The sequence below is a fragment of the Phyllostomus discolor genome, chromosome 5 (assembly GCF_004126475.2).
Source record: "Phyllostomus discolor isolate MPI-MPIP mPhyDis1 chromosome 5, mPhyDis1.pri.v3, whole genome shotgun sequence".
Taxonomy (NCBI): domain Eukaryota; kingdom Metazoa; phylum Chordata; class Mammalia; order Chiroptera; family Phyllostomidae; genus Phyllostomus; species Phyllostomus discolor.
Window position 1 is genome coordinate 92,420,641 of NC_040907.2, and position 13,815 is coordinate 92,434,455.

A 13,815-nucleotide genomic window follows, 5' to 3' on the forward strand; every position below is an offset into this window, starting at 1 on the left:
TGCACTGATCTGCTAGTGGAGTTTTTCTTGAGCCTACTTCATTCTTACTTTATCACCTATTGTTGACATTAGGGTGCCCAAATCTGCCAGTTCTACATCCCCCTTCTAATCTGTTACTTCTTACCTGCTTAGGTCTGAGAAATTTTAAGGTTGTGTCTAAACTAAGAATTGATAGACTAAACCTCAAAAAGGATTTAAGCCTTTGGTGCTTAAAGCAAAGATGATAAACTAGCATCCTGAGGATGAAATGGTGCATATGTATGCATGCACTTGTGTTTTGAAATTTTATTAATTACTTGATAACATTTAAATAATTTTTTATTTTTTAAAAATAAAATTCAGATTTTTCACTTCACTTAAAATATCCAAAGAGTTGGCAGCTCTGGCCCCATGATCCAGCATGGATTAATTGCTAGCATTGAGAGGAACTGTTTGCTTTAGGTGGGACACATCTCATTGCCAATATCCCCACCTTCCCTCATGTCTATCACACCAGGGCCAAGTGTTAGCAGCCACTTGTGAACTCACTAGCTCTTTTTCCTTCCCTCCAACCAACTTCACTTTTTTAAGAATCTTACCCACCTGTACACATTTGAATGTATGAATCCAGCCTACAACATGTGATCATTGTTTTGGTTGCTGGGAGGTCTTTTCTTATTTACTTTCTGTGTCTCGCTTATGGTCAGAATGTATGAGATTGCCAGATTGATGCAACTAGAGCCTTAGATGGGGAGCAGAATGGTGGTGTCAGTCAATGGAAATGAGTGGACCAATCAAAAGCATTGCCTTTATTCAGTAGCCAATAATTATGCTGAGAGAAGCAACCTGAGGTAGAGAACTATGAGGACTTGGGAACAAGTCAAGCCCGAATACCAACCCTGCTCCCACAACACCAGCATTGGCATTTGCCTATGGTTGCCCAGCAGGGGTAGATGCACAGGTCATGTAAGGTTAATGAGAGCTAAGTGACTGTGAGGAGGAAAAAGATCCCACCGGGGTCCCAGAAAACCCCTGGACAGCCTAGCCTTTTGTTTTTGTTTGTTTGTTTGTTTGTTTAAAGATTTTATTTATTTATTTTTAGGGAGGGAAGGAAAGGAGAGAGAGAGAGGGAGAGAGAGAGAGAAACATCAATGTGCAGTTGCTGGGGGTTATGGCCTGCAACCCAGGAACGTACCCTGGCTGTGAATCGAACCTGGGACACTTTGGTTCCCAGCCCGCGCTCAATCCCCTGAGCTACACCAGACAGGGCTAGCCTTTTGTTTTAATGTTGAGCTGAGTTGACTATGTGCTGTTACTGTCCTTGTCCTCGTTTGTGACAATAAAGGTTATCCTGGATCAGAACAAGGCGGAGAATGATACAAAATGTGTACTTGATGACAGTTTTAATACGTTAAGCAACTGAAGTGAAAGGGGCAGAAATAATGACCTGGCTAGAAGTTAATGGCTGAGCCCACCCAATTATTTGCTGGGAGACAATGCCTGTTCAGTCACCACAGACACCAGGCAAAACAAACTTCCTGCCAGGCCAGCTGCTAGAAAGGCATCACATTCTACCTCAGGCTGTTCACCTAAACCATTGTAAATAAGGCAGGACAAACTATACTTTTTTTTTGGATACCACTGTTTTGAACTATAAGTTGTGTTACATTCCCACTAGCAATCTGCTTTGACTAAATCATGATTAAAGATCTGTTGAGTTTGCTTTGCATTGGCATTTCACCAGAGCTCCCTATTGTAGGATCAAGGCTCAAAGCAAAGAGGGGGAAAAACAGCTAGCTTGCATTGCAAGCTCTTTGCCTCACTTCCCCACTGCATGACTCCCTTCCCCCGCCACCTCATGTTCTCCACAAGTCCAGATGTATTTTGCAGAAAAGTATGTGGCTCTAGTAAGAATGAAGCAAGATGAAGACATCAAAATGGATTATTCGGTTCTTCCCTTTATCTAGCCACATTCCCATTATCTCCCTTGCTGGGGTGGGGGGTGGGGTTGTGAAGGAGGATAGTGGAAAGGAAGAATGACATTTAACCTTCATTCTTTTTGAGTGGGAGTACCTATTTCAACCCATTTGAAAGCCTTAAGAGGATAAGGTTTTCTTTTCCATTACTAAGAACAGAAATCAAAATATCCTTTCAAGCTTAAAGGGAAAGAGTCTTAAGAGAATAAGTGTTTTCTTTTCCATTAGTAAGAACAGAAATCAAAATATTCTTTCAAGTTTAAAGGGAAAGAGCCTTAAGAGAATAAGTGTTTTCCACTAGTAAGAACAGAACTCAAAATATCCTTTCAAGTTTAAAGGTTTCAAAAGTCACATTGAATTGAATCCAGTCCCATATGGAAAACCCTCCCATGTAGGTCACTTGTACATAACTGATTCCTTCCCCAAGAGCCCTTCGATGAGAGGCTGAGGGCCCACACTTGCAGTGTGGGATGTAGCACTTGGTACCCAGCAGTCCTGGTGTGTCCCAGGAGGGAGCTGGGCACGAAAGCCATCAGGGCGGTATTCACTCTACAGAGCCCACAGCCTGACACTGTCCCTTAGGCAGGAACACCTTTCAAGGGAATGGCCTCTTCCAGAATGCCCCATGGTGGTGACTGCTGGACCCATGCTGAGTGCAACTACAAGAAAAATCAGTTCCTGGGAAACGCCTTGAACACATCCCTTCTTAAAAACTCAACCCTCCCAAGACTGAAACCTGCCACAACTGTCTTGGCCACAGCTGTCTCCAACCACCCTCCAAATGTGGGTTTGGTTCACTTTTGGTTTAGATAGCTTTACCAAAGAACTTTTTCTTGAAAAGATGATTAGAGAGGAGGAGGGAAAGTAAGAAGTTATAGTATATTATAAGGCTGTGAAAAATCTATCGTGCAAACAAACCCTTTCCACATAGCACTAGATAAAGATTAAAGACAATTGTAGTAGTATAAAAATAATTGTATATGTGTATGTCATTTAAGAAAAAAGAGCTACAATATCTTTCTCTTAAATGTATCCAAGAGCCAACAGCAAGTAACTGTAGATGTCATGGTGCTGAGGTGCTCATGGCTGTTTTCCAATGCATCTTTAAATATCGCTATAGTTCCCTGGTCCCCCTACCCCCTTCCCATGTGAGTATGTGAGGTACTGCAATGACACACCAGACACCACCTCTCCTGCAGAAGAAATGAAAGCAAAACACCAACACCCCCACATGGTGCTCAGGTGACCTGTCAGACTAACAAATACATTTGCTACTTTGGAAGCTGAAAGAACACCTGACATTTGGGAAAGAATTCCCAGCCTAAGTGAATTACACTTGAGCAAAATATTCTCTCATAAATAGGCATGTGCTTAAATGCTTTCCTACTCTTGGAGTAGGGAGTAAGACAGGGTGCCTCCTGCCCCTTGGCTTGGTGAGGACACAGACGGCCTCAATCTGAACTTGACTCACTTGATTCAGGCTGGGAGTCTTCTTTCTGGTGGGTCCCAGTTGGTCAGGTGTTGCAATTTGTTTTTATGTTTCTGCAGAGAAGTATTTTTTCTTTCATCTTCAGGATTTTTGCCACCAAAAGAGCACATTGAAACTCTGTGTCCCCTCTAGATTGTGACTTACCAGTGTGGACAGTTAAATCCTTAGCATCATAGGCCCTGGCCCTCCAGTACTATCTCAAACACCGTTATGCACATAATGCAGCACTGTGATCTAATTTAAATAGTACCTTTTTATTATTTGTACTTATAAAAAGTATACTTACACTTTTATTATTATAAAAATAATGTATTATTTATATATTTTATATATCATATACACCAACACTGTTGTTATGTAACCTAAGCGGATAACCCTCTCTTAGTTACCTGCCAAACTCAGGGCTTTATACTGCAGTTAACACAGTTACAAAGTTGTATTGGTGTCCTTTTTCCCCTTTGTAATGGAGTGTGTAAATCAAAGACTGTGCATGGTGTGGTGTTCCTGTTTTGGGAGTTTCAGGGGGATTTAGGCATGGCATTCAGGGTTCTATATAGACTTGCCTACCTTTGTGAATTCGTCTGTTAACCCCTTTTCCTCTGAGAGAGCACTCCTGCTGGCAGGGAACTCCCTGTTTTCTCTCCCCCACTGGTCATTCTTGAGTTAAGCACAGACTCATCAGCTTGGTGGCTTTATGATGAAAAATGAGTGTGACCTTGCCATTCTTTCACAGTTCCCCAAAGAACTGTCAGCCTCACTGACCAAAATTTAAGGAAGGAAAATGTGTTTTTTAAAAAGAATCCATCTTTTAACAGCCAAAAACGATGTGTCCATGGTGCTGTATCCTGCTGTCTGTTGTACTTTTGAAATCTACCCAGGTGAAAGATCGCTTCTGGCTTAACTGTGATGTGCTCACAAGTACCCTTTCTGTTTGTTTTGTTAGTATTGAAACCAAGACTATTTATCTGGGATACATACAATAGTTATTTCTACTGTGTTTTATTTGTAGAAGTGGAGAACTATCTTCCCTGCTTTTTAATTAATATTCCATATTGGATTCTTGAAGACTTCAATATCTTGAATCTGTCAAACCTAGAAATTGTATTTCATCCTTTCATTACTGTGGCCTGAGACCGCCCCCATGCCCCCACATGCCCTTTTAGATGAAACTTAGCACCATTTCAGTTCTTAAACATCCAGCTTTTCCTTAGTATGTACGTTGAGGCCATGAAAGCTCATAGCTGATCCATACTTGCATTTTGCATTCTTCATATGTACTCATATTGCCAAAGACAAATTTTTGTCATTTACTGTAAATAACACTTTTTCCCAGACTTACCATAAAGCTTCTGTGCTGTATTGTCTTCCAGCTGCAATAAAAATTACTGAGCTACATGGAAAAAAAGTCCTTTCATTAACAGGGCCAGAAATATTATATATTTTTCAAAATAAAAATAGCAACAACAAAAATTGCTAATGCTGACTGAACATATGTGAATGTATACATAAACCCTGAACAAGAGTTATCTCATTTAATATTCTAACCATGTGAAATAGCAACCGCTGTTATTTTCCATCTCACAGATGAAGAACATGGTGCTTAGAGAGGCTAAGTAACTTGACCCTGGTCACATAGCTAGCTGGTCAGTGACCAGCTGGGATCTGAAGCCAATTAGATGGGCTCTAGCATCTGGCCTAGGGATCTGCAGAATTAAGGTGCTGGCTTCTATCCAGTGGAATGACTTTAGAAAAAAAATATTTGTATTGGTCTTAGTTTTCTCATCTATAAAATAAAGGTTGGGTTAGGTGATTTTTAAGATCCTGTCAACACTTTGGGTTTATCTCCAAATCATTGTCTGTCACATCCGTGCTACTGTGGCCATTCATTCATTTGTCCAGGGCATTACAGGAAGTTAAGGGGTGGTGTTGGATAGGAGAGGGTAGGGAGATTGTTTCATTGTACACTAGCTGTTTTCTTAACAGGGGCAGCTGCTTCCATTGTTACACCATGCCCAGACAGGTAGGATAGCTGGGTGACTGTGGGAGCGAGATGGGAGCAGACCCACTGTGACTGCCATGGCTAGTCTTTTAGTAGGACTTGTTACATTCCCCCAGAAGCATCCTTACAACCTGCATCAGTCTGCAGCTGCTCACTCCACATTTGCTGAGCACTGGAAGCACCTGGCACACACATGAGCTTTGAGAACCCCTCTGTAATGTGACCAGACCTGCTGGGTTTCTCTTCCTGGCTTATCTGAATCACACCAGCTGATACTTCCAGGAATTTTGCTATAGCCTGGGGAGTCTTAGTTCTTTCTTTAGAATAAGGAAGTGGGTGAGGGCATTGGGTGGGAGGTTAAAGACTTTGATTTCTCTGAAATGCCCTCAAATCTCAAGATGTCAGGCTTATAAAGAGACCCAGTGGCTATTCTACATATTGTAGATAATACCCTGTCAACAACATGAGTTATCTGAAGCTCTTTGTGAAATGAGAACCAGCTTTTGCTCTCTGGGAACAGTGACTATCACCTTTCTCTCTGGCGGGCAAACTAAGGTGTGTTTATTTCATTCATGTCATCCACAGCAACGCTTTAATGTTTCAGGTCACTCCTAGGTTCCTTCTGCCTTCATCCTATGCCCATGACAGTGTAATCCTTATTTCCCCCCCCCCTCTCTCTCTCTATATATATACATGCTATGTAACACCATCAGAAACTGTCTCATTTAATCCAGCAAACACCTACCTCCCAATTTTTAGCTGCTGATAACTTGCTGTTGCAAGTGCATTTTTCCTTATCTGTGTCGGTATGTGCTCAGAGGTAGAGATAACACCGAAATGAAAAGACAGGCCAGAAAGAGATAAAGCTTAGCAGAAAGAGATATAAAGCAGAGGAGTATTAGCCTGAAATGCAGTGGTTTCCAAGGCGTGCTAGCAGGCCACAGGGCTGACCCGAAAAAGGAGAACCACTTACTCTAAAACGCCAGAGGAAAGTGTGAAAAGAGAAGGGAGATAAAATCGGAATAGATTGGATGGAAAGGGGTGGGGTGAAGCAAGAGAAGCTCAACCCCAGTGAAAAGGACCGGTCATTCCTTTCCAGAACGTAATTTGCTGTGATCCACCACTTGCATTTCATATGCAAATGAGGAAGGCTTCCCGAAGGCTGGGCGGGCTGAGCCTCCACTCTGCTCTCTGCTGTCTGCGCACTGCTGTTTGCTGTCTGCTCGCTCTCTCGTCCCAGCGCCTGGGGCCTGAGACCCGTGCCTGTTGGAGAAGCATGTCCTCTCCCACCACTGCCCAAGAAGATGGACGCGATACTAAAGCAGAGAATACATGAGGATTAAAGGACTCCGGAAAGGAAGCCCGTTTGCGAAGCTGTTGACATTCAAGACTGGCAAAGGGAGCCCATTCAGCGTCTTCACACCTGCGATTTCAGGGACTGATTGATCATTTCCCAATCCCTGGAGAGAGATTCTTTCCTCAAACTATCGAAAATAATGAACTTTTGGAAGTATTACCTTTTTGCTTTCACTGTGCTCACTGTAGTTATTTTTGTGATAGTTTACAGTAGCCAATTAATCCTGCCAAAAAGGAGGTTGAATAGCTCCAGTGAAAGGTATTCTGTAATAAATGCCTGTAAGGATGCCTTAGAAGATAAGTCAACTTTTTTCTGGGAGAAGACGTTGACATCACCTTTGGGAAGTGTTCCTTGCAAGGACTATCTGATCCTGAATCACTACATCACTAGCCCCCTGTCAGAAGAAGAAGTGGCATTCCCTTTGGCATATGTCCTGGTCATCCATAAAGACTTTGATACTTTTGAAAGGCTTTTCAGGGCTATCTACATGCCCCAAAATGTTTACTGTGTTCACGTGGATGAGAAAGCCACAGCAGAGTTTAAGAAAACTGTGTGGCAGTTACTGAGCTGCTTTCAAAATGCTTTTATTGCTTCGAAGATTGAGCCTGTGGTCTATGCCGGCATTTCCAGGCTACAGGCTGACCTGAACTGCCTTAAAGACCTGGTAGCCTCTGAGGTCCCATGGAAGTATGTCATCAACACCTGTGGACAAGATTTCCCCCTGAAAACCAACAAAGAAATAGTTCAGTATCTGAAAGGATTTAAAGGGAAAAACATTACACCTGGGGTGCTGCCTCCAGCTCATGCAATTGGTCGGACTAAATATGTCCACCAAGAGCACATAGGGAAAGATGGCTCTTTTGTGAAAAATACTAACATTTTGAAAACCTCACCTCCACATCAGCTGACCATCTACTTTGGCACTGCCTACGTGGCCCTTACCAGAGACTTTGTCAACTTCATCTTCCATGACAAAAGGGCCATTGATCTACTGCACTGGTCAAAAGATACCTATAGTCCTGATGAACATTTCTGGGTGACACTTAATAGGATTCCAAGTAGGTACTAATTTCCATTACCGTTTTTTCCTTATTCATAAATTGAGTTTGCTACCACTATTCAGCTCCTCTAAAGATCTGACTCATTTGAAGTTATTTTTAAAAAATTGAAATGCTTAGGAAACTTAGCCTGGTTGCTTTTTAGTGACACTTTACTGCCAGATCTGTTGTCTTATAACTAACTATGTGTAATATAGTAATCTAAGAAATCTGTTGAGCTACAGGAGCTCTGGCAAAGCCACCTTTGACCGTGTATCATATAGTTAGTTGTCCATTTTAGCTCAGTTTTTGGAATGAATGCTTTTTGTAGTCCTCCATATGCACAGCTGTAGCATAATGAGATTGATGATTTCATAAACATTCCAGAGCTTAGGAGCTGAAGTACATAGTATTTCTTTCAGGAGATGTTATAGAGCACTGCACGGATGCTCAAAGCCATTGCTCAGAGTTCATGGGGCTCTTTTCAGAATCTTTGAATTCTCTTCGGATAATTCACAAGTTATCATTATGGTTTAAATGTCTCTAGTCTAAGACCTGGACAAATACCCAGGTCTCAACTGACCTGGTTCAATAAATCTAGTTTGATCATTTATTGTATAGAAGAATGAGATGAAACATACAGGGAAACATTCTAGCTGGAGTTGAGCTAAAGTAAATGCCTAATTTTTAAGGCACAGATTTTTATTAGAAATTCCAGTTTGCAACTTCTTGTGTTTATAGGCTGTGAAGTCTTTTCCATTGTTATTGATAATGTGGAAAGGGGTCTGATGTATGCCAGGCAACTGAATGCATAAGACAGCACCACACTCCCTCTTTGATTCAGGACTGTGTTTCTTTTCAAAATTCCGTTTCCCATATATTACCAGAGATTACCTGTGGGTGTCAGCCCTGTGCGAGGGTGGCCCTGTGCCCGCTGTGCTTGAAGTAATTCCCTGCTCTTACAAGTACTATCATTATTGTTGAGGCATTTGAATGCTGTTTAAAACTACCCTCATATCTGAAACTCACACTCACAGGAGTTATTAAGTGTCCAATAAATGCAGCATTCCTAAGAGCTAAACTGGAGTGGTGGTCACAGAAATCTACCTAGAGAAAGTGGCAGAAAGAGGTTCAGCAAGGTAACTGGACACAGAGACATATGCTATTCTCTGAGCAATTTATTTCCAGATATATTAAATTGTCAGATCATGAAGACTTATGGGGGGGGAGTGAAGCAACATTTACCATAGTGTAGTAAGTGTTCATCATTATTTATAAGTAACTATTTAAAACACATGTAAGTATTATATATGCAGAATTTAATATTGTTTTTGTTGATACAGTTTGTGCCAAATATGTGATGTTCTATATCATTTCTTTTAATAATAAGAAAAAATCATTGTTACCCCCCTATGTAGATGAAGAAAAAGAGGTTAGAGAGACTGAAGTGCTGTGCTCATCTCCACAGAGCTTGTTTTTTTTTTTTAATATTTTATTTATTTATTTTTTAGAGAGGGAAGGGAGGGGGAGAGAGAGAGAAAGGGAGAGAGAGAGAGAGAGAGAGAGAGAGAGAGAGAAAGAGAAACATCAATGTGCGGTTGCTGGGGGTTATGGCCTGCAACCCAGGAATGTACCCTGGCTGGGAATCGAACCTGGGACACTTTGGTTCCCAGCCCACGCTCAATCCACTGAGCCACGCCAGCCAGGGTAGAGCTTGTTTAAGGCAAAGTGAGATCTGATCCTGGACTTGTGTGGCCTGAAGTTTGAACTGTTTCTCTTGCACCAGGAAGAGAAGGAATGATTACTTTTTTCTTTTCTGTATGTTAAAGCAAAGTCCCCACAGAATCACAGACAGGAGAAAAGATGAGGGTGGGGAAGAATGATGAGGGTGGTGGAAGGAAGCTCCACTTCACCACTTTAAGCTGGAAATAAGGTTAGCAGGGTGTGTGTATGTGAGTGTAGGAAGACAGCATGCTGAGGCTTCGTGGGCTGCTGTGCTAGCTTGAGTCATGGGAGGGTTGTCCTTGCTGGAACTGGTCACCACACCCCACACTGTCATCTATGCTAGCCTCCTAAGCCTCACCTGAACCAGGCTTTGGTCTGGCTCATGGAATGTGTTGAGGATTCTGTCTTCACACAGTACAGAAAAGAAGTCTTCAAAAAAGGAATAGAATATTTTGACGTATTTTTGGCAGTCAACATGTATTTATTTAACCTTTTATGGTACTAAGCACCATTCTGTGTACTGAGGGTACCTCTGTAAGCAGGCAGACATGATTCATGGAATTTAAGTTTCAAGATTTGAATAGCTGAGCATTAAATTTAGTGACTGTTTAGTATGTTGGGCTAATTTCAGTATAATGTTAGAATATTAGGCTAATTTCCCCTACTCCAACTTCTCATAAAATGTTCCCACCCCCAAAATATCTATCCCTATTTTTAAAACAATTTTTAAAGTTAGCTTTTTTAAAAAAAGAGGAAATAGCTCTGCTGGTGCAGCTCAGTGGATTGGGTGCTAGCCTGTGAATCAAAAGGTCTCTGGTTCATTTCCCGGTCAGGTCACATGCCTGGGTTAAGGGCCAGGTGGTGTGAAGGGCAACCAATATGTTTCTCTTGCACATTGATGTTTCTCTCCCTCTATTTCTCCCTCCCTCCTGCTTTATCTAAAAATAATAAATAAAATATTTTTTGTAAAAAAGGAAATATATTTACAAGATTTAAAATTTTTAAATTTTGCCTTCCATCAGCAACTAGTATTACTGCTTTCTTATATAAACTTGCAGAGATATTTTATTAAGTTTATAGATAATAAAACTAATTAAATGTGTAGAAAATAGTACATATACTCTTTTAAGTTCACCACAAAAATACACAGATAAAAGAAAAATTGTCCTTATTTTAAATGCTCTGTTGTCTATAAGTGAGAAACAAAATACCACAAGATGTGTTTTTTATTTAATTAGATCATATACAGACACTTAGGGAGCTAATTTAAAACTCAACTTTCTTCTTATTTTAAAGAATTTTTCAATCTAGGTCCTAGGAATTTTGTGGGAAGAAGGCACCAGGGACTTTTGCTCCCCAGAGTCCAACAGTGGTGAACCCCCAGAAAGGCTGGTAGAGCACCTATTGTTCCCTTGTTTAAAGCTGTACTGTGGCTCCTCACTATCTTGAGGGTCAGGGTGAAGCTCTTAATGTGGCAGGACCTCCACGACCTGATGCCCTCTCACTTCCCCACCCACCTCTCTACCCTTATTTCTTTTACTTGATGCCTCATATTTTATGTTCCACCAACCTGTTGGCTCTACACACTTTGGCAATTTTTACCTGATTTTTTATTGGTGGCTTTTTATGATGTCCTCTTTGGGATACCCTTCCTAGCATCTCTATCTAATTCCCATCCATCCTTTATAACCCACCCAGGATGTCAACCCCTCCAGAAGCCACCTCAGTTAACCCACCTCTCAGATGGTTGGTACTCCAACTCTGGGTTCTCTTTCACTCAATGCCACTGCTGCCAGCATTGAATTATAATAACTGCTAAGTGAATATTCTTCTCCTCCCTACCTCTTTAGTTTTTGGGTTTCTTAAGGGTAAGAAATGTGACATCCATCTTTGTCTTCCCCATCACTCACCACACTACCACCTATCATTGTGTCTGATTTGAGAATATGCAGAGTGCCAGATGGCTGTGGGTTGGATTTGTGGGAGTGAATGGATAGCTATGAGAAGATTTGAGGGAAGGATAAAAGCATTCTGTACCTGGGTGGGTGGGGTGGGGGGAATTTTTTATAGAAAGGATTAGAGAAACAGTGAGTAAGATACTGCTTGGAGATATAATTCCACAATAGCTAGGCCAACAAATAATATCACTAAAGAGAAAGATACCAGAAAGATATTGTAGAGTTAGTAAGCTCTAGAGTTCCAGTTCAAATGTTAATAGAGCAGTCATTCCTTAGGAAATCTGTTTCCCAGTTAGCCAACCTGGGCCCATCATGCAGTCGCATCTGATGCCAAGGGGAAGTGCTGGCATTCTATGTGGATGCCTCTAATTGCCACCTTCTTGCACCTGGTTTGTGTTTCTCCCACAACTTGGCACCCTTCCAGTCCTGCTTGTCAGTACTATTCAGAACCTACTCCCAGTTTATGCAGCAGGCTTCTTCTGTCTTCATTTAATCTAGACTATTCCTCAACTACTACTGGCTTAGAAAGAAACATGAGTATAAGGAAATGAAAGGTTAAGATAATACAACAATAGAAAGAAATTTGAAACATTCCCCAGCTATAGCTGTAAGCAAACATAAACACTGAGCTATTTAGAAGGTATTGTATGTGTTCTCTGCAGAAAGGTTACTAGGGACTTAAATCTGGGTGTGGCTGGATCAGCCCCAGTCCTTAAAAAAATTTTTTTAATTGATTTTAAAGAGACAGAGAGGAAAAAAACATCAGTTTGTTGGTCCACTTATTCATGCATTCATTGGTTGATTCTTGTATGTACCCTGACTGGGGGCTGAACCCACAACCTCAGTGTATTGGGATGACATGCCAACAAACTGGGCTACCTGGCCAAGGCCAGTCCCAGTGTTTTTTAAGGGACAGTCATTAACTACTGGAATATGTTTTAGAAAAACATGTCATTAGGCAATTTCATAGTTTTGTGAACACCACAGAGTGTAACACAAACCTAGATGGTACAGCCTACCACATACCTAGGCTCTGTGGTATAATCTATTGCTCCGAGCCCAAAAGCCTGTGCTACATGTAATTGTACTGAATACCAGAGGCAACTGTGACACAATGGTAGGTATTTGTGTAGTTAAACATATCTGAACAGAAAAGATGTGGTAAGAATATGGTACAATAGATAGAAAGTGGTAGGCCTGTACAGGGCATTTACCATGAATGGAGCTGGCAGGACTGGCAGTTGCTCTGGGTGAGTCATTGAGGGAGTGGTGAGTGAATGTGAAGGTCTAAGCCATTACTGGGCACTATGGTAGACTTTATAAACACTGTAGTCTTAGGCTACACTAAATTTATAAAAATATTTTTCTTCAATAATAAATTAGTCTTAGCTTACTGTAACTTTTATCTTTATAAACTTTAAAATTATTTTTTAATTTTTTACTCTTTTGTTATAACATTTATTTAAAACACAAGCATATTGTACAGCTGTTCAATTTTTTTCTTTGTATCCTCTATAAGCTCCATTCTATTTTTAAATATTTTTTAAACTTTTTGTTAAAAACTAAGACACAAACACACACATTAGCCTAGCCCCACACAGGGTCAGGGTCAGCACTATCCCTGTCTTCTACCTCCACATCTTGTTGTAACAGGGTGCAGCCAAGAGGGGGAACCCCAAATAGGGATTTGGAATGGGCTCCAGAACTCAAGGTGTCCAGGAGATTTTAGGATGTCTTCACCGCCTGCTCCCCGCCGCCCCCCCCCCCCCACCCCGCACCCCCTCCCCGCCCCCACAGGTGTGGGCTGGGGGAAGGGACAAATGGAGCCGGGCCACTGAGAGCTGTTTCGCATAGCAACAGCCTTGCAGCTAACATCAGGCGTGGTCATTTAACATATCTATAACCTTTAACCAGTTTCATGGATACGTTAAATGACTGTGGCCATGCTCTGAGCCAGGGGAATGGAAGTAACTTCCCCACCAAGACATAACTAGGGGGCAGGTCCCCTGAGTTACAGTGCCTGCATGGGAGCTTGGAGATGATTGGCTCCATGACATGGGGCCACACCTGCCCAGACTCATGATGGCAGTCTAGTGAAACTGGAAGGATATGAGTGCTGGCATGTATAGTCGATTGTAGGAGGAGTTGGAAATGGGGCTGCAGAGGAAGATTGGCGGGGGGATTTAAACCCAGATGTGGCAGCCATTGGAGGGAGAACCATGAGGCTGTGGCAGTGCAGAGAGGATCACAGCTATTGAGAAGGGAGAACCACGCAGCTTTGGCAGAGCAGGTACT

General features: G+C 41.7%; 2 protein-coding genes and 1 long non-coding RNA gene across 5 annotated transcripts in view; all 3 read left to right on the forward strand.

The window, feature by feature from the left end:
* The window catches only part of LOC118500744 (N-acetyllactosaminide beta-1,6-N-acetylglucosaminyl-transferase-like), a 61,907-nt gene extending 55,240 nt beyond the window's left edge, over positions 1–6,667 (forward strand). The window contains exon 2 of the mRNA XM_036026564.1: positions 6,543–6,667. Within this exon, the coding sequence (XP_035882457.1) occupies positions 6,543–6,559 (17 nt within the window). The 3' untranslated portion in view covers positions 6,560–6,667. The remainder of the gene's footprint in view (positions 1–6,542) is intronic.
* LOC114496371 (N-acetyllactosaminide beta-1,6-N-acetylglucosaminyl-transferase) overlaps positions 1–13,815 on the forward strand; it is a 75,100-nt gene that overhangs the window by 20,662 nt on the left and 40,623 nt on the right. The window contains exons 1-3 of one of the 3 annotated variants that reach the window (XM_036026561.1): positions 6,909–7,858; positions 9,256–9,303; positions 9,547–10,001. The exons of 1 other annotated variant lie outside the window; for it this stretch is intronic. In XM_036026561.1, coding sequence (XP_035882454.1) covers positions 6,940–7,858; positions 9,256–9,303; positions 9,547–9,569 — 990 coding nt within the window. In that variant the 5' untranslated portion in view covers positions 6,909–6,939 and the 3' untranslated portion in view covers positions 9,570–10,001. Of the gene's footprint in view, positions 1–6,617; positions 7,859–9,255; positions 9,304–9,546; positions 10,002–13,815 lie in introns of those variants that run through there. One more of the 3 variants, XM_028511703.2, reaches the window with a different exon arrangement.
* Positions 1,248–2,943, forward strand: LOC118500746. Its single transcript, XR_004903332.1, has 2 exons — positions 1,248–2,088; positions 2,166–2,943. It is a non-coding gene; the product is annotated as an uncharacterized LOC118500746 (long non-coding RNA).